General features: G+C 44.8%; 1 protein-coding gene across 1 annotated transcript in view; it reads right to left on the bottom strand.

Annotated features, from left to right (window-relative positions):
- SHOC1 (shortage in chiasmata 1) overlaps nucleotides 1–27228 on the bottom strand; it is a 1571389-nt gene that overhangs the window by 1054206 nt on the left and 489955 nt on the right. The window contains exon 11 of the mRNA XM_085643056.1: nucleotides 24645–24739. Within this exon, the coding sequence (XP_085499182.1) occupies nucleotides 24645–24739 (95 nt within the window). The remainder of the gene's footprint in view (nucleotides 1–24644; nucleotides 24740–27228) is intronic.

Genomic DNA, 27228 nt, shown 5'->3' with positions numbered 1-27228 from the left:
CACTGGCTTAGAGTCAGCAATTGTTCAGTTTCCCCAGAGAGCACCAATAACCAACTCAGTGTGACCCCCCTATCAGCTGGTCCGATTCAAGTCTTAACCCCTGACAGGTTCCAGGTTCTGGGCTTGCACGCGCCACCCAGTCGTCTTGGCCCTTACCTGTGGAGCCACACCCCGGGGGAGGGGGGCGTTAAGAGAAAGGAGAGCACAACCCCAGCTGCAGGTGAGTTCCTAGTACACTAAATGCGAAGTCAACAGCACTTCTTCCATAGGCCCCAGGTACATTAACTATATGCACAGCAGGTCACAGAAAGATTCAGGACCACAGCAGGAGCCTCCCCTTCATTCACCTCCTGACCGAGCTGCAGCTAAGCGTGTCACCGGGGCAGTGCAGGGCAGTAAAGAGCAGCCTTTAGCTGCATGTGTATCTTCAAACACAGCAGTCGCAGGAAAACTTCAAGAGGCCGCCATCTTACTTTTGTTCAGAGCAGTGTCCTCTCTCCGGGATCCACCAGACCCATGACCATCAAGGGGGCAAGGGAGGAAAAGATCGATGTGTCCGCAGCCGCTGTAGCAGAATGCTGAGGAGCACACCACAGCATGACGGCCCCACCTGTCCGTTGCAGGGTACCTGTCGCAACTCCATCCCCAGCGCCCGGCATTCCCAGGGGCCACTGCAGTCGCAAGAGCAACACCAGGTGGCACCCGATGCAGTCGCTCTCCCACGAGTGCAGGCCCCGAACCTCAGGGCAGTAAGCACAGCCAGAACCTGCTCCGCTAGTCCCTCCCAGCGGCCACCCTAGAAGCAGTGAGCAGCCACCATCTTGAGCTGCCGGTGCTCGCCCCACAATGGGTGAACCAGCCAGCCGAAACAGCAGAGATCTGCTTTTCCTGAAGGCTTCCCCATGACGGTAGGTGCTCTGGTGGGGAGGGGACTGATTGGGAGGTCCCTGTTCAGTCCTCAGTCAAGATTCTGGCCCCAAATGTATTCCGGCCAGGACAGGAGCTCTGGGCTACACGTTCGACTCCATTGCCGGCTCGGCCACACCCCCGCCATGCCAGTTCTGAGGTGCCCATAATTTACAAATAGTTTGTTCTAAGAAAAGCTTTTGTTCTATCTGAATAAAATCCAAGGATTCGTCTGACATCTAATGAAGAGGCCTCTCTGCTGGAGAAGATGTATTAATGAAAAATACTGGCAACACTATGGTCTGGTTTCTATGGAAACCTAAAATGACCTAAGGTAGAAAAGAGGGATGTGTCCTCAAAAGTTCTCTTTTATAGTGACTATTATGGAGATTGTGTACGGTTCTATTGATAAATCGGCTCAGAGCTAACTAACCCTCCTTGCAGATGTGATAGCCACTAAGAAAGCTACATTCCAGGAAAGGTTGTGAAATAAAGCTTTATGTATGGGCTGAAATGGAGGAGCCATAATTTGGAAACAACCAGATTAAGCTCTCACTGAGGAGATTGTTATGTAGTTCTTATAAACCTATATAAGATCTGCCTGTTTAGACAGCATACACTGCGGTCAGCACCCCGCCGATAAATCAAGATTATTCAGAAACCATATGATGGTCACGCCAAGGACTATTCATGAAGTCATCAGCATATAAGAATGGTGGATTATGCACGCGTCACTTTGACATTCAAATATGGGACATTTAATCACGAACGGATATTCCATAACAAGGATTATCATTTCATTATTATTTCATGTGAAGGGGGAATGTTCACGTTTAATTCTGTGATAAATTTTGAAGTTTGCTTGTGTTCACGGATACGATTGGGAATGGGATAGCAAAGGGGAGGGGTTACATTGACACGTGATGGATTGCACTAATGAGTTACAGGTGGTCAGGTAACTTTAATTAGAGTGGTTGTCTGGCGGACGGGTAAAATGAAGATCAGATATGGAGGGAGTTCTGTAGCAGGTTTACATCAGGTACGCACAAGAGCAACATGGGGATAAACTGTGACCCGTCAGGGCATGAGGAGGTAGAGGGTTTGTAGACGCTGATTTATGTGAAAGAGGGGATAACATCGGGAGGTTTTAAAGTTACAAGACTGGGTAGGTCACAGTTTTTTTGGGGGTGGTTTGATTCATGTTGTAAGCAGGAGTTGGGAAGTTTGTGATTTATTGATTTCAGTTACGATGTTGCGGTATGATTATTATGAGCACGGAATAGATGGGGGGATTAGAGATGTGTTGGTAACGGGGTGTTTTTGTTTACATCTAAAGTGGGCATATCATGCAAAGCTTATTATGAGTTACTGTGCAATGTTTAAAATAAGTGACGACATATGTGTATGTTTATATCATAGATACCCCTGACGAAGGTTGATTACCGAAATGCATTGGGTGTGATGCAACTCGAATACCATATTGAAGACTCGAGATTCAAACAAAACTCATGTTTAGGCCCGGATAGGCAATCATGTAGTAATGTAACGCAGAAGTTTAATGAATTTCGGAACTTTGGCGTGACAATGAGATTTGGACAAAACTTGGAAATAAAATTGTTAAAACTTGGCACAACTATGGTAAAAGTGGATTATTTGGAACACTACAGTGTATACAGCTGTGCAACTCGCTATGACCTGCAAGTTGCGGGCCATTACAGATTCATGAACTTGAATATTGTGTGCAAAAGGAACGGAGTACGCAAGAGTGCATGCACGCTAAATCGGATAAAATTAATGAACCACAAAGTAAAAAAATGAAGGGTGTTCTCCAGATACTTGTTTTGTTAATGAAAAATACAGGCAACACTATGGTCTGGTTTCTATGGAAACCTAAAATGACCTAAGGTAGAAAAGAGGGATGTTTCCTCAAAAGTTCTCTTTTATAGTGACTATTATGGAGATTGTGTACGGTTCTATTGATAAATCGGCTCAGAGCTCACTAACCCTCCTTGCAGATGTGATAGCCACTAAGAAAGCTACATTCCAGGAAAGGTTGTGAAATAAGGCTTTATGTATGGGCTGAAATGGAGGAGCCATAATTTGGAAACAACCAGATTAAGCTCTCACTGAGGAGATTGTTATGTAGTTCTTATAAACCTATATAAGATCTGCCTGTTTAGACAGCATACACTGCGGTCTTGGTGTCCAGACTGATTCCAGATACCCCCACCGGGTATGTTGGCATGTATACCAACTATCTCACAGTGCCACTAAAAACTTCTCTTACCAAGGAGAGAATAGTTCTTGGCAACTATCGAACATGACAACCCTGATCCCTCAGAACCGTGGAAACAGTGCAATACTTTTCGCTCAGTCACTTGTGCTCACTTAGCTTCAGAGAGATACACAGAATAAACTATATGGATGTTTTTCAATAAGCATTTATTGAACATTCGTCATTCTAGTGTAAAATAGGTGTGCTGAAACAACCACTAGACAGAAACAGATATAAATGATTAGCAGCACTAAAAAGGTTAAAGGATGGTAGATTTCTACCATCTTGCTATAACCATGAATACAGACAAGTATATAAAATACATGATAATAAAATGCGTACTCCAACGATGCTACACTAACTAGATGTACCTAGTGTGTTTGTAGATGTTAAGCCAAGAATTCCTCTAGGATAAAGTCAACCCCATTACCTGAAATGAGGGACTGTGGGACCCCGTCTTGGTCTCAAGCTGGATACCCCGCAAGGAATGTCAGACCACTGCGAGCTAGAGTATCCGCATGCAGGAACCTCAGCATCTTACGCCAGTGTGTCGGCATGGAAGTCGTGATCGCCTCTGACTATCTCAGCAAGATGTGATGTTTATATACCCGAAGGTATCCTCAGGGGTTCTACTTTGCTGTACCACTGTCGAACTTAGAATGACGTCGGGAATGAACCTTGTACATAGTTATTATGCAGGAGATGGTAGTCATGCTGAGTTTCCAAGGATCCTCATGCATAATGTATGAGGCTATTGTTCAGGGAAAACCCCACGTTCTGTAAGCAGTACTGTAACTAGGTAAAGGGTCCGTCCTAGCAGCCCATTATGTATGTAATGTAGAGACACATATATGTGAAAGGTTGGGATGTTACCCAAGCCTATTTTGGGGTACCTATATGGAATATAACAAGGTGGTTGTCTTGTTAGACCTGGCACCTTGGTGTGAGTCTGCCTTCCACTTTTTGTCGCTGTGCCTCAGGTGTTTTGCTGGTGTTAGCTGCTCAGAGCACTGTGCCACTGCCAACCAGTGCCACAGTGCAAGTGCTCCCTATTTAAAATGTATATGTTGGTTGGATTCCATGATTGGCTTATTTGGTTTACTGTCAGACCCCAGTTAAGTGCACCAGGAGTGCCCAGGGCTTGTAAATACAAATGCTGCTGGTGGGCTTGCAGCACTGGTTGTGCCACCCACAGAAGCGGCCTAGTAAAATGTGTCTAAGATCTGCCATTGCAGAACCTGCGTGCAGTCTGGTACTGTCATGCTGACTGGGCAAGTGCACCCACTTACCAGTCCCTAAACCTTCCCTTAACTTCATATTAGTCACCCCTATGGTAGGCCCAAGGGCAGGGTGCATTGTAAGCATAAGGTAGGACAAGCCCTGATGTGTGTGGCATGTCCTAATAGTGAATTACAGCCGTTTTCATTTTTCACTATTGCAAGACTACCTGTTCCCATAGGCCAGAATGGGCTGTTAGAATTGTTACATCCTATGATCCTAACAGACCCAGGGAACATGGTAGAATTTCGAGTTTAGTATACCTGAACTCAGAATAATAAAATACATCTTTTAGTAAAGTTTATTTTAATATTCTGTGTTTGCAAATACCACTTTTAGAAAGTTGGTATTTGCTTGCCTAACCATTTCAGCCCGCCTCTGCTATGATGTGTATCTGCCTGTCTGGTTTGTGTGAGTGACAGGGCTGGGGAAACCCAGAGGGGCAGGGCTAGGTAGCCTGGTGGTGAATAGAGAGATTGACATCCAGATGGGTGGGAGGAGTGCACCTGAACTCTGAATGGGGCTGTGCTCTGCCACCACAATGCTGGCTCCACCTCCTGTGGAGCGGCTGATGTCTCTGCCCTGCACCCTGAATAGAAAGTCAGAGTCATGTCAACAAAGTGCTCAGAAACTGGTTTGGACTGGGTAAAGGCCCCTCTACCCCAGAGGAACAAAGGAATTAGGGGCATAAGTATTGGGACCCTGCTCCCAAGAAATTAGATCCTGCTTGACAAGAAGAACCTCTGCCTGAGGAGAAGGAACTGGGAAAGCTGTAAGGAGGAGTGATGTCCCTGACCAGGGGGATTGGCCTGCAGTGGTTGTCTTGCTGCTGAAGGAGAGGAGAAAGACTACAAAAGACTTTATTTCAACTTGTGCTTAAAAAGATCTCCAAGGGCTTGGAATAGAGCTTGCCTCCTGCTGAAGTCTCAGGAACAACAGACTTCACCCCCTAGCTCCCCAGAGTTCTTTGGAAGTGCCTGCTGCTGTTGTTGGGCCTTCTGAGGGACTGTGTGTCGCAAGGAGCTGGAAGCGCGACTCAAGGAGGAGAAGCGTGCCGGCGTCGGAGCTGTTGTCGTCGCATCTCGTAAAGTGTGTCGCCGCTGCAGCATCGCATCAAGCGGAAGCGTCTCGCATCATCCAGGAAGTGTCTCGCAACGCCAAAGAAGCGTGTCGCCATCGTAGCTGTCTCATCGCACCGCATCAAGAGAAGAGTCTCCCATCGAGGAAGAAGCGTGTCGCCATCGCAGCCATCGTAGCTGTCGCATTGCACCGCATCAGGAAGAGCGCCTCGCATCCACGGAGAAGCATGCCGCCGTCGGAGCTGCTGTCATTGCATCGCGTAAAGGGGTGTCGCCGCTGCAACATCGCATCGAGCGGAAGCGTCTCGCAAACGTCGGAGAAGAGTGCCGCTGCCAAGGCCGCTGTCGTCGCATCGCGTAAAGGGTGACGCTGCTGTAGCTGACGCATCGAGTGGAGTCTTCTCGCAACATCGGAGAAGCGTAATGCATCTGGAAGATCTTCACGTCTTTATTTCTTTGCACCAAAAACGTCATCACATCAACATCGTTGCAACACTGTCGTTGCCCTGCGTGTCACATCTAAAAGGTAAATTGACTTAAAGTATCGCATTTTAGAACTTAAGAGAACCAAGCAAAATTCTACCATCTGAAGTAACAGTATTGTGTATTTTTGTCGTTTAATGGTCTTGTGGTAACTCTATATAAAGAATCCTTATTTTTAATATAAAACCTGTGTGGTGTCCATTTGTAGTGTTGTCACTGGGTTACTGTATGTGTTCACAAATGCTTACCCTATAACGCTCTGAGATAAGCCTTGTCTGCTCGCGCTAAGCTACCTAGAGGGTGAGCAGGGGTTATTTTAGGAGTGTACCCCCTTACCCTGACTAGAGGAAAGGTTCCCTGCTTGACACAAGTACCTTTGTTCCAACCAGAGAACCCGGATTCTAACATGTCTTATTTGAGGAAATGTCTTTTTCAAACCTCTTCAAAAATCTTTCAACATATGAATTCATGAAGAAAGACCTCTGAAAATATCCTTTCATGTAAGGCAACAGGTGGTGGGATGGACTTTTACTGCTTACTATTTCAATCTTGAGAGAGCATTGAGTACATTTTCCCAGCAGGAAGTTGGGTCATGGTTGTTGTTTAGGCACCATATTACACTTTCTTCCACCTTCTAGTGCAAGGCGTCTTAGCTTCCTTGAGAATCTTCATACTATCTGGCAGCAAGTTCAAAGGACTGTGTTTTATTCCCTCTGAAGACATGCTCCCAAATTCAAAGACTGAACATTGTGATGAAGTATCTTTCCTGGAGTTTCAACTGGTAAAACCAATAAAAACTATTTAAAAAGTATCTTTGCTGTCATCCTTGCTGCATGGCAACTTCCTGGGGGTCTCTCATACAGGTTACTTAGCTTTGCAAACCACCACTGCTTTGCGCATTCTGGTGCAATCACACTAATTTTTGCATTGGAAAGCTTAATCTTGAGCAAAACTGACGGAATCAGGCGAATTGGTGCAAATTCTCAACAATTGAGGTTACCATGTTCTCGATGCACATTCTGGGCATTTTGCGTATTGGCTAGTGGAAACAGGTCTATTTGGGGGTAATTTCAGACTAGAAAGATGTCTAGCAAGATTTAATTATCTAATTCCCATTTGTGTTTGTAACTGAAGCACTTTCTTAGAAGGTCTGCTTGACAATTTTGAAGACTTGGAAGATAAACTGCTTGAATCGATACGTTCCTTGCCAATAGGTAGGGACACATTGCTTTAGCTTCCAGAGACAGGATTTCGGACCTGTTGCCTCCCCGTTTGTTGAGATTTATATAATAGAGTTGTTGTTTCTCCATCTACAGTCCTTAAACTGTTAGATTCTGCAGATCGGGTACCAATTCCATCGGGCAGGCATGTCTTGATGGAAAATAACTTCTTTCCACAGATTGTCTTTCTTGTACTATTTGAGAGATTCCTTGGCTTGCACAGACAAGGTCTTCACAACTGTTCTTTTCCACTGCGATCAATGATATTCCACGTACTGTTGAATAGTTCTCATGTAATGTTGTGCACTGAGAATCAGGAAAATGCATGATGCCATTCAGCCTAGGACAGATAGGAACTGAGTTATTGTTGGTAGGGTTGCCTACCCTTCTGAGAAAAAAAATACCAGCCATTAGTTACAGTTTGCTGTTCTGCTACAGCCAACAGCTTGTAGGTGAAAAATAATTAATGTACAATTTTCAGCATTGTTTAGTAAAATGGCACTCATTCTGAAACGAGTTAGACAGCTCTCAAATTCTTTTGAACAGATTTCTATATGTGTTTGCAGGATTAAGTTTAAGTTTCAGAAGGAAAACAAATACCAGATTTTATTGCATTTCCCAATACTTTTACTGTCCTGGACTTAAAAATACAGTCCAAGTTTGTAATAAAAACAGCCAGGTAGCTGTTGGTGCAGAGTGGCTTGCAATAATTGGTAACAGTTCTGTACGATGGTAGACAGTCTCTCTTTAAAGAATACACCTCTCCCTTTTCCATGCTCAGTTTTGCGTTGAGTAGTCGAGAACCTGCACAGAAGACGACAATTTTATCAAGGTGTATGTGCAGTCCTAGGCAATGTTACAGCCTTAGCTGTGGTGTCGTGGTGTTGAAATCCTGTCATGCATGTTGGGCATTGTGTGCCTTTAAAAACTAGTTGTCTAAGCAGAGGTAGATGCTGGTATTTTTGTCTGTGAAGGTGAGCTGCCATAACAGCCATGCATTTTGAGAATGTCCCTGGGAGCCTATTTCAATCCAAAGGGTTTGGCCATGTGTTGGTAGTAGAGTTTGCCTACTATGAATATCAGGAAGATTCTGTGTACACACACTGTACATCCACTAGGCATGTCCAGTTTACCTTAATGAGCAGTGGATACATCTGATGCAATACCAGCATCCTGAATGCTTTCTTCTTGATCCTTTTGTTGGCCATGTTTGGAACTTTCTTGGGGATCAGAAATACCTTGAATAGATTATTTTTCCTCTTAGGGACAAAGGAACAGATATTTCTTGATTTTGGAGTAGGCTTTGAACTCCTTAATAGCTGCGACTGATGTTTTGGTGCTGATTTTGGAGAGAGTGATGGTGAAGGAGATTCAAACTGAGGGTGGTAGCCACTTTGCCTGATCTGTAAGACCCATTTGTCTCTGGTTGCTGATATCAACTCTGCCATCTGTTTTGAAACACTCCCTTCCATCAGAATGGCGAACAAGGTATCTAAAGTGTAGCCCTCATTCTTTGGGAATGGGATTTAGGGTGATGCTGTTGCTGTCCTCTCTCTCGACTAGGTCAACAAAGATATTGCATCTACCATTGTTGCTGCCCTTGCGATTGTGGCTAGATGAACAATTAAGGAGAGATAACTTTCTGTCTTTAATGATATCTTGACTCCCTGCACCTGTTTTGGGAACAGTAAAACTACTTCTCCTCCAAAACTACTGCCTTTAAAGTCTCTGCCTCTTTTTTCATCCTTTCCATCTTACCATTAGTGTGAGAACCATAGAGGACAGCCCCAGTAAATAGTAGAATCGTGATCTGAAACGGAGCATCTGGCTGCAATGTTGTTAATCGAAGCCAGAACCCACGGTGTAGGGAGACACCATGGCAGAACTCTGTGATAGCCAAGTATGCTGAATCAATGGCCACATTTATAATCTGATTAGAGACTAGCTGTCCTTTTTTTCTTCAATCTGTTTTATTAGGTTTTCAGTTTTTATAGAATTATACAATTATAAATGTTCTTTTTGTTAGTTGCGTTTTACTAAGGTCATCAATGGGTGCATTATCGGTACTTATACATTGTCAGGGACAATAAATCAACAAGCTTTGAGCTTTTAGCTGCAACGTATATGGTACATCAATGCATGTAAATGTTAAACTACAGCATTGGTCATTAGTGACCCTGCGGGCTCAGTGATGTGTAGGTATACAGTATATGTCAGCATTATTGTTGTATAGTATCTAATATCTTAAAAGTTGTGGAGGTGCTTGATAACGTAACAGGGGCAAAGAAAAACATAGCAGGTAGAATGTCATAACAGCGGAGCTTGCCCCTGGTTTCCCTATTTATTGCATCCAGTGTACTGGTATGTGTGGTAGGTACTTTGGCACTTGTTCATGGTATAGTGTTGAGTGAAATGTAGTTGTTATGATTGACTCCTGTCCACTTACGGACACCATACCCGTGCTCTCTATGTCACCAGCTGTCATCACTGGAATGTGATATTTGACAGCTGGTGGCCGGCTGAGCGGTAGCATTTGTTGCGCTCCGAATTCCTCGGAGCCTGTGTTGGTGCATAACAATAAAGAAGCTCGCTTCAACTTAACAAAGTGTACGGAGTTGTCTTTACAAATTATGGCGACGAGCACCAATACGAGAATGTAAGGGTGAAAATGAGGAAGGAAAAATATATAGAGAAAAAATAAAAGGAAAAGAAGAAAAGAATTTTGACAAGGTCAGTCATCGAAAGAAGAAAATTGATCTAAGATATACGTAAGCGAAATTAACTTAGAAAGATTATAAGCAATATAAAGTTAAAGAGTGAAAGAAGATTGAATCTAGCAACGATGTATGATTGAGAGAAAAAAGCGTATGAGGAAGAAATCTTGACGAGTTGGAAAAGTTTCAAATATTTGGTACGTGAGGAAGCATTTATGAGGAAAAAGGAGATGAAGTGAAGATCCTGTCAACAAAGGAATAAGTGAGGTGACATTTATGTTTTACCGTTAATTCAGTTAAACGGATCCTCAACGTATCAGCACAACTGTCAAGTGAAACGGAATTCGAGACGTGAGTGTCCAAACGATGAGGCTTCAATCAGCTGTTTACATGGCACGCTAGAGGACGTAACGTGATGCAGTCGTGCTTAGTGGCCATTTTGAAGTGGAAAAAAGCAGCGTTGCAGTCTTCACACAACTTGTGACGCATAACGCCCCACGGAAGTGAGAAGGAGCGATCGGGTGAGGAGATATTATGCGAGAGGATGATCGTTCGTGGGTGAAATAAGAAGAGGAAAGTGAACAGGACGAAAAACGGAAAAAGCAGGTACTGTTTGCAGTTCTTCAGCACAATGAAAAACGAGAAGTAACAGAGCATACTGTGTCAATATAAAATTGACTGGCAGTGACAGCACCTCAGCAGGCATTCATAAAGGAGCACTTCAGCCCTTGAATTCATTGCATTACAAATACAGTGCATAAGTTGGAAAAAAACAACTATACAAAGATAACATTGAAAGTAGAAAGGAAATAAGCAATTTTTATTATCTTCATGTTCTGGTGAATGAGGGAATAACTACTCAGCCCACACATACTTAAACAAGCCAGGAATTAGAACAGAGCCATAAACTTTAACCTTTAACATATAGTGACAAAGGTTGGAATATTAGCATGGCTTCCAGGTACCTGTGGAATCTGACACCTCCACAAACTTTCCTTCCAGGTAAGGGTGAACCGGAAATCAAGTGGGAGGAATGGAGGGAATATTTCATGAACTATATATCTAATTTTGACGAGGATGATGACTTTAAGGCAGAAAAAAACCACAAAAGTTTACTACGTAGTCTGTGGAGGTATAAAGGTATACAATAGCATTAATAAGAAGACTAGGAGAGAAGGTGAAGGATATGTATTTGTAAATGCTATTGCCGACCGAAATACCTATTACAAACCCACAGTCTGTGTGGGAGTGGATAGATACAAATTCTTCCACAGAAAGCAGGGCAAGGAGGAATCGATAGATGACTATGTGTCAGCGTTGAAAAACTTAGCCCTTAACTGCCGCTTCGGAGACTTACATGACGAGTTCATAAGGGATCAAATTATGATGCAAGGGTCCAACAGTAACATACAAGACAATATGTGGGCAAAGGGTGAGTACCCACTTCAAAACATAATTGACTGCAAAGAAGGCTGAACTAACAGGACGCTGTGCAAAAGCTGTCATTGCTGGAAACAAAGAAAAAAATGAAGGAGGTACTATAAACAGGGTGTCGGGCTCTAAAAAAATAAATAAAACGAACTGAAATTACAGGTATTACAAACCTGCACCAGAAAGAACACAGTACAGCAACAGACGGCGCTGTTATAGATGCGGAAGCACAAATCACATGGCTGGTGACAAAAAGTGCCCAGCACGAAGTGTGAAATGCACATATTATGATGAAGTAGGTCACTTTCAGAAGGTGTGTCACAGAAGAAATACCGGATCGGTAAAAATTGTGGAAAGTGAGGAAACATCCAATCCGAACACATCTGATGATGAAGATGCAAACATGTTCGTGTTAAATGTTGATGACGAGTGCGCCTCAAGTGTCAATGTGACGAACAAGTCACAAACAAAAAAAACAGTTTGTGAAATGACAATAGGAGGGGTTGAGATTAGTATTGTGGCAGACGCAGGTTCCCCGTACACAATAGTGAACAGTGATCTATGGAAGGAGAAATTTGCTCCTCAACTTGGGGAACAGCTGGATAAGGCTGACATCTCTATCAAAACGTTCACTGGAGACCCCATAGAAGTATGTGGATTCAGAAAATTGAATTTTGCCTTCAAGGGAAGGGAGTCAGTCTGCAAACTCTATGTATCCGCAGTGGGACCTTCTGTGTTGGGGTGGATGGACCAAGGGGATCTGGGAATCAAGCTTGACCCCAGCAGGTCAGACCCAGTCCTAGTTGTACATGACAGTGAGAATTACAGCAAGTCCTTGTTAGATAGATTTCCCAGTGTTTCAATGGGGAAATTGGCACACTTAAAGGATGCAAGCACAAAAAAAAGTCCAGAATGATGCCATCCCAACAGTGCATAAAGTACGCAACTTGCCATTCTCAATAAAAGAAGAAGTGAAGGCACAACTCGACAAGCTTCTTCAGGATGGAATTATAGAACAAGTAGAAGCATCTGAGTGGGTAGCACCATTGTTTGTGGCTAAACGGCCTAACGGCAGCTTGAGGCTGTGCATCGACTTGGGCGATCTTAATCAAAACATAGTGGTTGAGCAATACCCACTGCCAAGGATCAACGAAATGCTGGCAAAAAATGAAAGGTGTGAAGTGGTTTTCGACAATAGACTTGAAATCCGCGTATCACCAGGTCCCTTTGCATCGAGAGAGCAAGAGACTTACCACGTTCGTAACGCCTTTCGGATGTTACCAATTTAATAGGGTGCCCTTTGGATTGGCTCTGCGGCACCAATGTTTCAGAGGCTAATGCAAAACCTCTTTGCGGGCGTTCCAGATTTATTGATGTTCCAGGAGGACATCCTCGTCATGGGAAAGTCCAGGCAAGAGCATGACGATAAGGTAAACCAGGTTCTGGGCATACTTGCGGAAAAGGGTTTGACAGCCGAATACAAGAAGTGTAAGTTTGCTTGCCGCAAGGTTTTTTCCAACTTTGAGGTGATTACCCTGGAACACTCTCTGGCTGAATTACTTAAATGTAAATCCGGTTCCCCTTTGGACCCTTGGCCGGCTAATCAGTATAAATCCCTTGCCCCACTGCTTAATCCTTTTTAAAATAAAATTTGGAATGACTCCCTTCAGACAGGCATCTATCCCGACTCTTGGAAACACGCTAGATTGGTTCCCATTTTCAAAAAAGCAACCGCAGACCCCTCTGAACCAGCTAACTATCGTCCCATCTCCCTGCTCCACGCCCCAGCTAAAGTGCTGGAGAAACTTGTACAACGACAACTGTCTGGTTTCTTGGAAATGAATGGTGCTTTCCACTTCTCACAGCATGGCTTCAGGTCGGGTCATAGCACCGAATCTGCTTTAATAGAGATGGCTGACGCCATCAGATGGAAGTTAGACGAGGGATCTAGAGCGGTGTTGGTGCTGCTCGACTTGTTGGCAGCATTCGACACCGTCTCCCACCCCGTCCTCCTTGATCGTCTGCAGGCAAAAGGCATTCAAGGTAAGGCCTTGGAATGGCTTGCCTCCTTTCTGTCCAATCGGACTCAGGCAGTTTTCACTACCCCTTTCACCTCAGACAGCCGCCCCCTCAGATGGGGCATCCCTCATGGCTCCTCACTGAGTCCCCTTCTGTTTAATGTGTATTTTTCCCCGTTAGCCGAGATCATTACTCAATCTGGAATCCAGGCCACTTCTTATGCGGACGATATACAGCTTCTGTTTTCATTTGAGTCCCCCTCCCATTCCACCTTTGACCCGTTGAAAAACTGACTCCGGAACATCGCTAGCTGGATGGATAATAACCCCCTCCGGCTTAATGCTGGCAAAACCGAGGTCATATTTTTCCATCAGCCTTCGCCTCTGGACCCTAACCTGTGGTGGCCACTTGATCTGAGCTCACCCCCCTTGCCTAAAGACTCAGTCAAAAATCTCGGAGTAATCTGGGATACCAATCTTTCTTTTCAGAAACAAGTCCAGTCGGTAGCGGTGTCCTGTTTTTCGAAGATGAAGATGATGAAAACATGTATTAACTTCCTCCCTACCCATACTAGGAAAACTATTGTGCAGGCTTTAATCACTTCCCATCTAGAATACGCCAACGGACTGTATCTAGGTCTCTCCTGCGGCCTTCAGCGACGTCTTCAGACAGTCCAAAATGCTGCTGTCCGTCTGGTTTGTGGTCTCCCACTTCGTGAACATATTACTCCCCATCGTCACAGGTTGCATTGGCTTCCAGTTCACAAAAGGGCGGAATTTAAGGCTCTTACCCTTGCTCATCGTGCGATCAATGGTAAAGGCTCTGCTCATCTATCTTCTTGTCTTCGTCCTTACAGTAATACTCGACTTCTTCGTTCTAGCTTTAAACATCTTCTTTTAACACCCAGAGTCAAAAAAGCTCGATCAGGGGGGAAAACATTCCAAGTCTGTACCTCCTCCCTCTGGAATAACCTACCCTTGCCCATTAGAACTATCCGGGAGGAACTTCCCTTCCGGAGAGCTGTGAAGACTTTTCTTTTCTGTTAAACATTTTCTGAATTCTGGCACATCCTCCGCTCTCACATAAGCGCCAGGACACCCCGTTGGGGTATCTGTGCGCTATACAAAATTTCCAAATAAATAAATAAGGTTAACTATCTGGGACATGAAATAACAGGTGAAGGAATCTGTCCAAAGAAAGAACTATTGGAGGACATCAATGAAGCCCCTGTGCCAAAGAATAAAGAGGAGTTACGATCCTTCCTGGGATTGGTAGAATTTTACGCAAAATTCATAAAGAATTTCTCTAACAAAACTTATTCCTTTAGACAATTGTTAAAATTGAAGAACAAATTCATATTGTATGGGACTGGGTGCTGTCCTAACCCAAAGGGATACTAGAGGCAATGAGTGTACTGTAGCCTTTGCCTCACGCTCCTTGACTCAGAGTGAAGAAAAATTCTCAGTCATTGAGCGTGAGGCACTGGCAGGCGTCTGGGGCCTCGAACACTTCAGGCAGTTTGTCTGGGGTGGCAAGGTTACTCTACGCAGCGGCCATAAGCCACTGACAAAAGTCTTTACCACTAAGGGATTGTATGCAGCATCGCCTAGGCTTGCACGGCTATCTGTGCGATTGTTTGATTACAATTATGTTGTAGAGTATGTCCCAGGAGTAAAGAATGTTGTTGCAGACTTTTTGAGCCGTATGCCCATACCAGAACGTGGGAAACATGAAGAAAGTGATGAACTATGCATTGCTAGTGTAAAGGAGGAGTTAGAGGGAATCTCACTAGAGGAATGGATCTCCGAACAAAACAATGATAAGACATTGTGTGAAGTAATTGACATGGTAACAAAAGGCTGGAGTTCTAAGACAACCTTGCCTGAAAGACTAAGACATTTCTGGGAGGTGAAACATGAACTATCCCGTGAAAATGGTTTACTGTTAAGGGGAGGAAAAGTTGTCCCACCATACACGCTAAGAAGGAAGATACTCGAGATCTGCCACGAAGGGCATCTGGGCATCGCAAAAACTAAGAATAGTGTCAAAAACAGTTACTGGTGGCCTGGAGTAAGTATAGCAGTTGAGAGAGTAGTCAGGGACTGTACCTTATGTCTAAATTCAGACAAATCACAAGTGACTTTTAGACCCCCATTACAGCCTATTCCCTGCCCGTCCATGCCATGGGAGAGGGTAGGGGTGGACATTATGGGGCCCATAACGGAAAATGGTGAACAGTTATATATAATTGTCCTTATGGACCATTTCTCAAAATGGCCCGAGGTTAAGTTTATTACTCAACCAGATTCCTTAAATGTGGTAAAATTTCTTGACGAAGTCTTCACACGTGAGGGACTGCCCAAAATCATAATCAGTGATAATGGGCCTCAATTCACGTCGGACACCTTCAAAAGCTACACCCAGAGGAACATAATCTGTCACAAAACCACCTCTGTGTATCACCCCGCCGCAAACGGGGCGGTAGAGAGGTTCAACACAGTCATCAAGGGAATTGTACAACTGGCTAACAGCAATAAACGGGAATGGAACCAGGAAATACTTAAAACCGTGTGGGCGTACCGCATCACACCGTGTGTCACTAGCGGACACAGCCCATTTGAGCTGATGCGAGGTAGAACCCCCTTGTCCAAGGACAATATAGGTTGGGCCAAGGCAGCCAAAAGGGTCAACTGGTCAACAGAGCATGTTAAGGGGAAAATGAAAGTAGCACAAGCTAGCTGCAAGGAAAGGTATGATTTGAAACATGGGTGCAAACCTGTCAAGCTTGAAATTGGGGACACTGTCAAGGTTAAAAGAAGCGCTCACATTAGCAAAGGCAATGATAGATTCACACATCCCCTTTCTGTACGCAAAGTGTACTGCAATTCAGCCTTGCTCAGTGATAGTAAAGTGTGGCACTTCTCTGCCCTTTCACGGTACAAGAACACCCCTGTTGACCATAACATTGATACCCAGATCCATACCCATGCCTTTGGTAGTATGTTCACTGGGTTGTCAGACGAGGAAATGGACTGCGAACCTCAAACCCGTAACGCGGCTGAGCATCCCACCCCAGAGCTAACCAATGCCTGTCCCATCCACAGAGGGCTGTGTTCTACTAGTGCGGGTACAACAAGTAGAGTGTTACCTCCCACACCTGCACTCAACACTGTCCCCACGCATGCCACCTGCAGGGCGGGAAGGAGGTTATTACCACCTGTTGAATTGTCAGATTATGTTCGTGAGTAACACATTGTGAAACCCTCACCAAATATATTCTTGTTATTAGTTATGCTTAACCGTTGCCTTCCTCTCCATCCTTCTTCCTTTCTATCCTCTTTTATTTTTCTCTATCTCTCTCTCTCTTCTTCTCTCCCTTTCCTTAGGGAGGAAGATGTGTTATGATTAGGCATGGGCAAAAATTTCGTTCCGTTCGCGGAAATTGCGATAATTTGACATTTTTGCGTTCCGCGGAGAGCGCGAAAATGTCAAAAATTCCGGTTTCCGCAGCTTGGCGATAATTTGTTTCTTGCTCGCGCTGTAAAATGATACATTCTCGCGCGCGCGCGATCGCCTTACCTGAATCCCTGCGTTCGCCGACAAGTTTTCTTGATCCGGTCGCGTTCTCCATGAGATGTTGTATTGTTTTTAGCCATTTGCGCTGTCTCGCGACAGTTCGCGCCCGCAGTGACGTCATGCGTCGCGCGATCACGTCTTTCTTCTCGCGATCATGCACCGCGAGAACAACTCAAAACAAGATGGCCGCGCCCGCAAGCAACCACATGGGTAAGTTGGCGACCCGCAACCATGCAGAAAATCTCGCGAACATGCCGGAAAAAAACTTCCGCATCTTTGCGATATTTCTGCTTGTTTGCGATAATTTTAAACATTCTCGCGATAATTTGCGAAGGTTAATTCCGCAAATTCCGCCCACCCCTAGTTATGATTGTCTCGTGTCCACTTACGGACACCATACCAGTACTCCCTATGTCACCAGCTGTCCTCACTGGAATGTGATAGTTGACAGCTGGTGGCCGGCTGAGCGGTAGCATTTGTTGCGCTCCGAATTCCGCGGAGCCTGTGTTGGTGCATAACAATAAAGAAGCTCGCTTCAACTTAACAAAGTGTATGGAGTTGTCTTTACAGTAGTCTTGCAAATTGTCTACTGTTTCGACTCCATGTCTTTCTCTATGCCTGCCTTCCTCAGTGGGTGCATGTTTTTAGGGCGTAGCGTTAGCAGAGAGTGAGGGCACGGAATAATGTTGCGAATGTGCTATAGCTCAGCCAGTATCAAGTCCCAAAGTGTGGCAAGAGGAGTCTTGCGGATACCTAAGGTATCTTCACGGTGGAGTGCGATACTCTCCGCTTTGGCCCGCGTGAGCATCTCCATGATAGTATGTGAGGGGGGTTGGGGGCCTTCAACCTCTTGGTGATCAGTCTATTCGCTGCCGCCATTCTCAAGTCTAAGAATCTAAAAGTTACTATGTTGTTACGGGTTCTACGATATAAGTGCAAGATATAGACGTACCATTCAAATGGGAATATGCGGTCAGTGCACTGAGTCAGGATGTCCGCAACCACTTTCCAGTGCACAAGCAGAGTGGGACATCCCCATAGCATGTGTAGCAGATATGCGTCAGTCTGTGAGCATTAGGACATGTGGCATCCCTACAACTGAAGTATCGGTTAATCTTTGCGGGTGTGAGGAACGCTCTGTGAGTAATATTATACTGTATTTGACATAGGCGTCCGTTCCTGGGGATTTGTACAGGGCTTGCTAGAACTGAGGACCATTCAGAGTTGGTAAACTGGTGACACATATCCTCCTCCCAGTGAAAACGAAGTGGAATAAAGTTAACTGCTATGTGGTGTCTTAGTGAGTCAGCAAACCATCTTGTTAGGTGCTCTTCCTGTCCCATGACATGCATGTTTTGTATGGTGCAGTGAGTTACAGGCTCACTGGTTAAGTTGCACCATCTAATAGAGAGAGTAGCTGGAAGTGAGCGATGGGGTAAGAATTGACCTGGAGGTAACTCATCTTCCTCCATTAATGTCGTGTATGGAATCAGCACTCCTTCTCGATACAGATCGTTTATTTCTTGTATTCTGGCCTTCCGCCAGCTCCGCAGCTCGGCGGTTGTGGTTGCTGTTCGGCCCCTGGGAGTTCCCTCCAGTGGTAGGGCAGGTGCATATGGGGTAATATATAGAGTTCTGCAGAAGCAGCTTTGTGCTACGTTGAGCAGCAAAGAGTCCAGCTGTTTAGTTTTCACGCAGGGGTGAAATAATCTTATTAGTCCTGATAAAGTTAGAGGTGGCTGCATAGTCAGGGTGTCTCCTCTTTGACGGTCCGCTAACCATCAAGCCACCCACTGTAACTGAGGGGCCAAGTAGTACTGCTCTAGATTTGGGGCTGCAAGGCTTCCCTGGTCTGTAGGTAGATAGAGCTTGTTTATCACCATTCAGTGCCTGGTGTCGCCCGATATGAAGTCCCTAACCCACTTTTCCAGTAGGCGGAAAGAAGAAGGAGGAATATATAGTGGTAGGTTCGTGATATAATATAAGACCACCAGAATAAAAAAGGCCAGGTGGTGGGGGGAGCTTTTTCCCCAACTGGCCTCTAAGCTGTGGAACTCACTCCAGTGGGAGATTAGATTCACATCCTCAGAGGTAACATTCTGAAAAAAACTGAAAACATGGTTGTTTACCCAGGTCAACTAATTGCCTGTTCTCCCGCTGTCATTCAATTAGTCCACTGCTTAGTACTGGGATCCTTTGGGTAGCCATGCGCTCTATAAATCCTTTTAACATTAACATTAAGAACTGTGGCAGGATCACCATTTTTGTGAGGGCTACTCTGCCTGTCACCAATAGTGGGAGGGTGCTCCAGAATAAGAGACTAGCTGTCCTTCTTGAACATATATTAAAATAACCTGTGTTTTATCGCTTGACAGATCATCTGCGAAAGAAGTGAGAGTCTCCCATAATACTCCATCGTATTAACCCAACAAGGCAGAGACACTTGCCATGTTAAAGACAATAGCTGCTGAACAACAAACTTTCCGTCCAGCTGTGTTTATGCGCTTGCTTTCGCCCTCAGGTGGGACGGAACTTTCTAGAGCAGAAGCATGTCTTTTTCTCACTGCCAAAACAATAGCAGAATTTGGTCAAGGATTGTGTCTCAAATACACTGGGTTCTGATCAGAGGGTTTGCATTTTTCCAGGAGTCTAGGAGTGGCTACTACCATAGTCACTGGAATCAGGAATGTTTCTTAGAATAGCTCTGCGAAACCTGGCACTCATTGCAGTAGTGGTCTGGGAGAGGCTCTAGGCCAGGGGTCTCCAACCTTTTCTGTAACAAGAGCTACTTATATTCAATGAAAATCTTCCTGAGCTACGAATACTAGTGATATAAAAGCAAACACCCCATCCACGATTGTCAGCAGTGATCACATTGGTGCATTAGAAAGGGTTTTCAGCAGTAATGTAAAAAAAGGCTTTGACAACTTGAATTTAAATATTGAATGAGCACTACATACAAACCATAGCTGCAATACCCCTGGCACCAAGGTATAAATATGAGTATTAAATCTCTACAACTCATATAGTGGCTTTAACAACTTTAGAAAATGTGACTATTTTTCTCCAAACATCAGTTTATGAGTTCTGAAAATACACACATTTTATGTCTTGAATTCATGCTTTTTAATTGGTGTATACATATAAACAACAAAGCAAAAGCTTCCATAGCACACAAGCTACTCGTTGGAGACTCCTGCTCTAGGCTATGGCGTTTCCAGTACAACAAAGATGGAAATCTGGGGATTATCCGCTTTATTTTCTTTTTTTAACATATTTTATTGAGTTTGCATTCAAATACAATTCCACATTGCATTTGACATATATGTCAGGTACGTCTTGCTTTACAGTTCTACATTATGTGGTTACAGAATTACATAGAATATGCATGTCTATCAGATTAACCAAATTCCCATTAATTCCCCGCCTCCTCCTTCCGTCCCTGCCTTGCAGATCCACACCAATGACACATAACAAGCTAGTTATTTTATCGTTGGTTAAGCTTGATGTGTGCCCATTTTTGCTATCCCCCTTCTATTATTCGGTTTATTAGTCGCGTTCTACTATGTTTAGATATGTTTACGGTCTGATTACATCCGCCTCCTGTATTATTAGGCTTCCCCTCCCTAGGTGTTAGTCTCTAAGGACTTGACTTGCCCGAGTCTGGTCCTGGATTCTTTGTGCCTTCCACTAAAGTCTCCCATGCCATTGCTCTTTCAATAGATCCAATACCTGGCCTTGCATTTCTAAGGAGAACCCTTCCCTCGCAACTCTCCCATTTTTCTAGTTCTTTTTTCTATGCAAAAAATGGGGTCTAGTGTCTCGTTATTTCTTTTCTTGCCAGTACCAGGGCCAGGTCCTGAAACCTACCGGTGACCCATGTTTTGGAGGTATGGGGGAATAAGCTCAGAAGACAGTGCGCTGGGTCCTGCGGAATAGATCGTTCTATGATCTCCCCAATTGTGTCAGTGACCCCCTCTAATAGTCTCTCAGCACTGGACACATCCATAGCATATGAAGGATTTCTGCTCCCAGTTCTCCGCTGCTTGAGCACCTCATGTCCTCCGTATTGAAATATTTATTAATCTGTCACGGGGTAAGATATGCCCTATGTAGTATGAAATAATGAATTAGGTGGAAGCTGGCATTCCTTGACACTTTAGGGCTCCCGACTAGTATGGTTTCCCATTCTTTGTCCTCTAGGGAGATATTTAAGTCTTCTGCCCATCTATCCCAGAGAGTGGTCAGCGGTTGAAGGTTATCTCCGCCTAGTGCTCTATAAAGGCATTTGACCGCCTTAATCCTACCCCCTCCCGTACCTATATATCTGCAAGTTTCATGATGTGGGGGTTCTGAAAGTCCTGCCCCCCAATATTTCCTGATCCTTGCTGCTACCCCCACACAAATTAATTTCATGTTTCACCATACTAATTCAACACTAATCCTTATGGGTTCCAGAGTAGCATGGTACTCACCAAAAAGCGCTTCAAAACCCCATAAGGGGTAGCAAGCGCTATATAAATACAAACCTCTTTCCCTCTTCTATCCCGCCACACCTCCCTTCTCGATCCAAATAACTGAATAACATAGCCACCACTCAAATTACTTCATATTTCATTATACTAATTTTCAACACTAATCCTTTATGGGTTCCAGAGTAGCGTGCTACTCGCCAGAAAAGCGCTTCAACACCCATCAGGGGTAACAGGTGCTACATGAATGCAAACCTTTCTTCCTCTTCTATCCCTCCGCTATCCTTCTCACTCCAAATAACTGACTAATATCCACCACTCAAATTACTTTCATATTTCACCATACTAATTCCCCACTAATCCTTTATGGGTTTCCAGAGTCGCGTGTTTCAACACCCCATCAGGGGTAACAAGCGCTTTATAAATACAAACCTTTTTTCCTCTTCTATCCTTCTGCTATCCTTCCGAATCCAAATAACTGACTCACCTATCCACCATTTAAAAATGTACTTGCATGTTTCACTATACTAATTCAACACTAATCCTCTATGGGTCCCGGAGTAACATGCTACTCGCTGAAAAAGCACTTCGCCGCCTCGTCAGGGGTAGTAAGCGCTATACAAATGTAATTACAATACAATACAATATGTAGTAAGTAGTGCCCTTGAGAGAGATCTAACCTCTTTAAATTCATCAAATTGGAGCAACACCCCGTCCTGGAACAAATCTTCCAGTTGCGATGCCCCCGATTGCTTCCATTCTCCTAGACCCTCCCAGTGCCCGACTGTGGTAACAGCCGCAACAATGGTATGGGTAGGTCAGGGGAAGAAGGGACCTATGTCCGCGTTTTCTGGCGGCATCGCCTCCATCAGCACCGTACTACTTGCAGCTCCCCGCCTCTCCCTTCGGTGCCCTGCCCATTTGCACCAGCATTCTCAGTAATATGTTTAAATCTGGTACAAACGGTCCAGCATCTCGTTCTGGCGCTTGCTGATCTGCTATCCACCGAGTGAACCACTGTAGTTGGCTAGTCAGGTAGTATCTTTCAAAGTCAGAGACTGCAAAGCCCCCCTCGGATGTAGGTCATTGCAATGTTTTCAAGGCCATCTGTTTGCTTCCCATGGCCCATAGGAAGCTCATCAAGAGTGTAACTCAGCATGCCATCTAGGGGGTATCCATATTGGGAGAGTAGTGAAAAAGTACAATAGTCGTGGTAGTGCCACCATTTTGAAAAGAGAAATTCTCCCCGCCAGTGATAGCGGGAGGTCCCTCCAAAATTCCATACTGGTTTTCAAAGATCTTATAGCCTTCCGCATATTTCCCTCAAACATGTCAGGGTGAGTATGATATATCTTTCATCCTAAATACTCTAAGCACCTAGGTTCTTATTGTAGACTTCCCAGCTCGGGTGGGGGGTCCCCATCTTTTGTTAGAGGAAATAATTTGGACTTTTGCTAATTGATATGCAAGCACGAAAGTTCCCCAAATTCCACCATTCAGTCTCTGGCTCCCATTGCCTGTGTTTCTCAGGAACATCAGGAGGTCATCCGCGTATAATGCTATATGATGTACGCTAGTCCCCAGATGTATCACTCTGTATTTTGTGTTTGTCCTGGCCGAACAGGACAGTGGCTCCAAAGCCGACGCAATTAACAGTGGGGAGAGGGGGAATCCTGTCTCGTATCCCGCTCTACTAGGCACTGTTCCGATCTTGTCTTACCCATTCCACTTGGGGCTAATGGGCCCGTGTAGAGCAGCTTGACCCATTTCACGTAGCCTTGTCCTCACCGCATTCTGTGTCTCGATGTTGTCTGCAGTGGTTTTGCTTTCGTTGATGGTGAATGATGGTGTTTTGTCATGATTGACAGCTCCCCTGCTAAGTGTTTTAAAGACAAAGGATGGGGTGTCTGCAACGGGTTCGATGTTGCTGGCACAGATGTAGGTTGAGGTGGTGCCCAAAGTAAAGCCGATGGTACATAGGGTCTTGGCATCCACATCAGAGGTGCTGTCAAACTTATCAACAGTGAGCTTGGTGTGGCTGATCTTTGCCTCGAGGTTGAATGGTGCTCCTTGGCATGGTGGAAGTGCCTGGAGTGGTGGTTAGCATATCTCCTTTGCTTCCTCCCTTTAGATCTCCGTCTGTGTGAGTACTTTTCACAGACTAAGTAGAGGGGTGGGCCATCCCTGGCTTGCCTATTCAATTTTTTCTTTCTCCACTGTGAGATCTTCCAGTTTCCCACTTAGGCAAAGGCCCTCTTGATCCTTCATCCTCCGTTTAGTATGCGCAGGGGGTAAAGGGACCACACACACTGGATAAAGATCAGCAACAGCTTTCTTCCTCCCATAGGAGGGACAATTCACAAAAAGTGAGGGCATTGTGAGAAACAAATATCTTAAAAAGTGGAAAAAACAAAAGGAAAATGCTCTCATTTAAAATGGCTGAATGAAGAGAAAATTTCTAAGAAAAGATGGATAAATAGCCCTTGAAAAGTTCTGAGAGCCACTGAGCACCAGCCGCAAAAAATAAGTGACGTGTGAGGCAAACTGCTTGTATAGTGCATGCTGGGAATTTGCTGCCTCCTTAAAGGAAGAGTGTATGCTATTTCAGATTGTGCACTTTTGACCTGACAGGCACATTTTCCTTCTATTTTCCTAAGAAAAGAGTAGAGATCAATATTATTAGCGTAGTACATTTTTTCACCTGGGTGCTGCAATTTTGTCCCTCCATTATATATATGAATGATTTACCAAGAGAAACTTGAAGCAAAAACTGACTAATTAACCAGGGAGGTATCACCAGATTGTGGAACACTGAGATGCCTATCTACACCTATAGACTTACACTATTACAAAGGAGTGTTGAAGTGTCCTTGCACATAGTTGGGAATATTCAAGGCTTATTACGTTTATCAGTGAAGATCCTATTTTACAGAACATTTATTTTCAGTGCAACATAGCACAAAATATATTTGCAGTACACTTTCACGCAATGTCTTCATAAATGTAGCATGTTCACCAAAATGTTTCCCTTTTTCAGCATAAGTACATTGATCACCCAAAGCATAGTACCTACAGTTTGATCTGATTTTCTGAGTATAAGTCGTAATGCTGCAGTGCTTGAAAAACCTATTCAGTTAATGTGCTGTGAAATGCTTTCGTACATTTCTGTATATGACAACACACTTAATTACCTGTCAACAAACGTGTACTGATATCATCTTGATATTTCTCTGACTGCCACAACACATCCTGCAGGTACTCTTTCGTGGATTCCGTCATAAATACTCTAAAACAAGGAGGGGATAGAAAGGTGAATGTAGAATAGATGACCATGCTGGGCTACAAGAATCCCAGCACATAAGATCCTAAGGCTCGCCTTGGTGCATTAAAAATAACATAAAACTTTGTTTATTTGAGATTCACAGTTCTAGACAAACATCACCATACATATAAAATATCTTTATGGTTAACTTTGTTTTATTGACTTTCAAGCATATGACAAAATACATTGCACACATCAGGCAGTCCCATATCCCGTTGTCAAAAAGGCCCCCCTCCCTTCAGGCTGGCCCTGTGAACTGAAGCAAGTAGGAGCACTAAAATGTCCCGGTGGTGCATTCGAAGGGACAGTTGCTGGCATGGCAAGATATGGGGCAAGTCCTATCCGGCGGTACAAAAAGTCTATTTACTCCTGAACTACCCCCCCACCCCCCTTCCCTCCCCTGAACCCGTGTGCTAAAAGTACGCACCGAAAGGGCCCTATCTATGTGATCATTATTGGACAGTAAATCATGTAGCATCCAACGTGGACTGAGCCTCTGAAATCCGGAGAAGGCGAAGGCATTTCGGGAAGGTCACCTAGTTCATTTCCATTGCTAGTAGGGACACTAAGGGATGCCAGGTAGCCCCGAATGTGTCTGTTGAGTTCGCGAGAGATGCTTGAATTCGCTCCATGCCTAGGATGTACCATAATTTATGCAACCAGCCCGTGTGTGTCGGTCGGGTTCTTGTTCTCCAGAGAGAGAGGATGTGTTGGACAGCTGCACCTAGCGCTAGACCCATCTGTTTTTCCCGGATGGATTTCAGTGGATAAGTGATTGGGTTCGGGAGCCCCAGTATTGTGTAGGCAGGAAAGCGTGGAATTTCGGTGTCGAATTGTCTGTCGATGTTGTCAAGGATCGCAGCCGTCAAGTCCTTGCAGTCCCAGAGTAGATGTGTCAGTGTGCCATCTTCATCGCAGCCGCACCAGCATGTCGGGCTACGGTCTGGATTTCCCTTATTTAACCTGTCAGGTACCAGTATGTGGCCACCTTGACTTCCCTACTAGCCGTGTTACGTGCCGTGTGATTGGCTCTGAAATATATATCACTCCATTACTTTTCTGTCAGATCCCTCCCAAGTTCACTCGCCCAGCGTTTTTGTCCCGCTGAGGGCGAAGAAGGGGTTGGCGGTCGAAGAATATTGTATATTTCGGGGATCATTTTCTTGTCAGAGTGTTTCGTTATGAGCCATTTCTCATATTTCGTAAGCTTCCTGCTCACGAACGGATGCACGTCGGGTGGAGGAGCCAGTGACGTAGCTGAATGTACTGGAATCGATTTGATTCTGGTATAGCTTAGGATTGTTTCACATCCGTGAACAGAAGAAACCCCTCAAGGTCAAAGAGATGTCCTGCTGACTGGCAGTCGGTGACTCGCCATTGCTGGAAAGCTCTCTCCATCAGCCCTGGTGTAAACTCCGGGTTGTCAAATAGAGGCGTCTACAGAGAGGGGAAGGATGTAAGTCCTCGTCTGACCGCAACGGCGTCCCAGACTCATAGCACTGTGTTCGTGAAAGGCGAACCCTTGAGGTTTGGTGGTCTGTCTTGCCTCTTCAAGAAGGGCACTTTCCATAGAGAGAGCTTTGTGACAGCCCGGTCTTGGAACAGCCAGCATTTTTCCAACTATGGTCTGCTCCATTCCACCAAGTATCTGAGTTGCGTCGCCCTGAAGTATTCCAGGAAATTCAGAATACCCAGCCCTCCCTCATCTGGAGGTCTGTGGGAGAGATCCCTGCACATTCTAGGGTGCGCCCCGGCCCAAACGAACTGTTGCACTGCCTGCTGTATTTTGTGGAGTGTCCCGAGTGGGGGCCAGGCCGGTAGAGTTTGAAACACATAAAGAGCTTTGGGTAAGATGGACATTTTTAAGGATGCTATGCGGCCGAGTAGCGATAGTGAATATTTTTGCCATTGTCTAAGGTCTTTCGTGATCTGGGAGAGGAATTTGGAGTAATTATGCGTGATTGTCCACGCAGTAGAGTGGGCTAAGTCCAGCCCTGGATAGGGAATTATACCTCGAGTCTGTAGTTCTCCATAAGACGGTTGTCTTTCCTAAGGTAAATTCACGTTTCGGCCTAGGTGCAGGACCTTGGATTTTCCAACATTTACTTTGAAACCGGAAACCCGGTCAAAGGAGGTCACTTCACGCAGAAATGCCGGAACGGATCGTTCCGGGGAATCCAAAGTCACCAGGATGTCTGGATTGTCCCTAATCCTTTGGGCTAGGGGCTCCACATAGAGTGCAAAGAGAAGGGGTGACAACGGACACCCCTGTCTCATGTCTCTCTCGCCTTGGGCCTATTGTAACAGCTCGCCACCCAGGCCCGAAACCTGTCCCCAAAACCAAAATAAACCAGCGTTTTATCTAGGAAACCCCAGTCTACTCTGGCGAAGGCCTTCTCGGCGTCAACCGACAATAGAAGGGCATCCATCTTCATGCGATGGGCTTTGTCGAT

This window comes from Triturus cristatus, chromosome 2_2, assembly GCF_964204655.1.
Source record: "Triturus cristatus chromosome 2_2, aTriCri1.1, whole genome shotgun sequence".
NCBI lineage: Eukaryota > Metazoa > Chordata > Amphibia > Caudata > Salamandridae > Triturus > Triturus cristatus.
The sequence above is the reverse complement of the archived record's forward strand: the minus strand, read 5'-3'. Positions and strand labels throughout refer to the sequence as shown.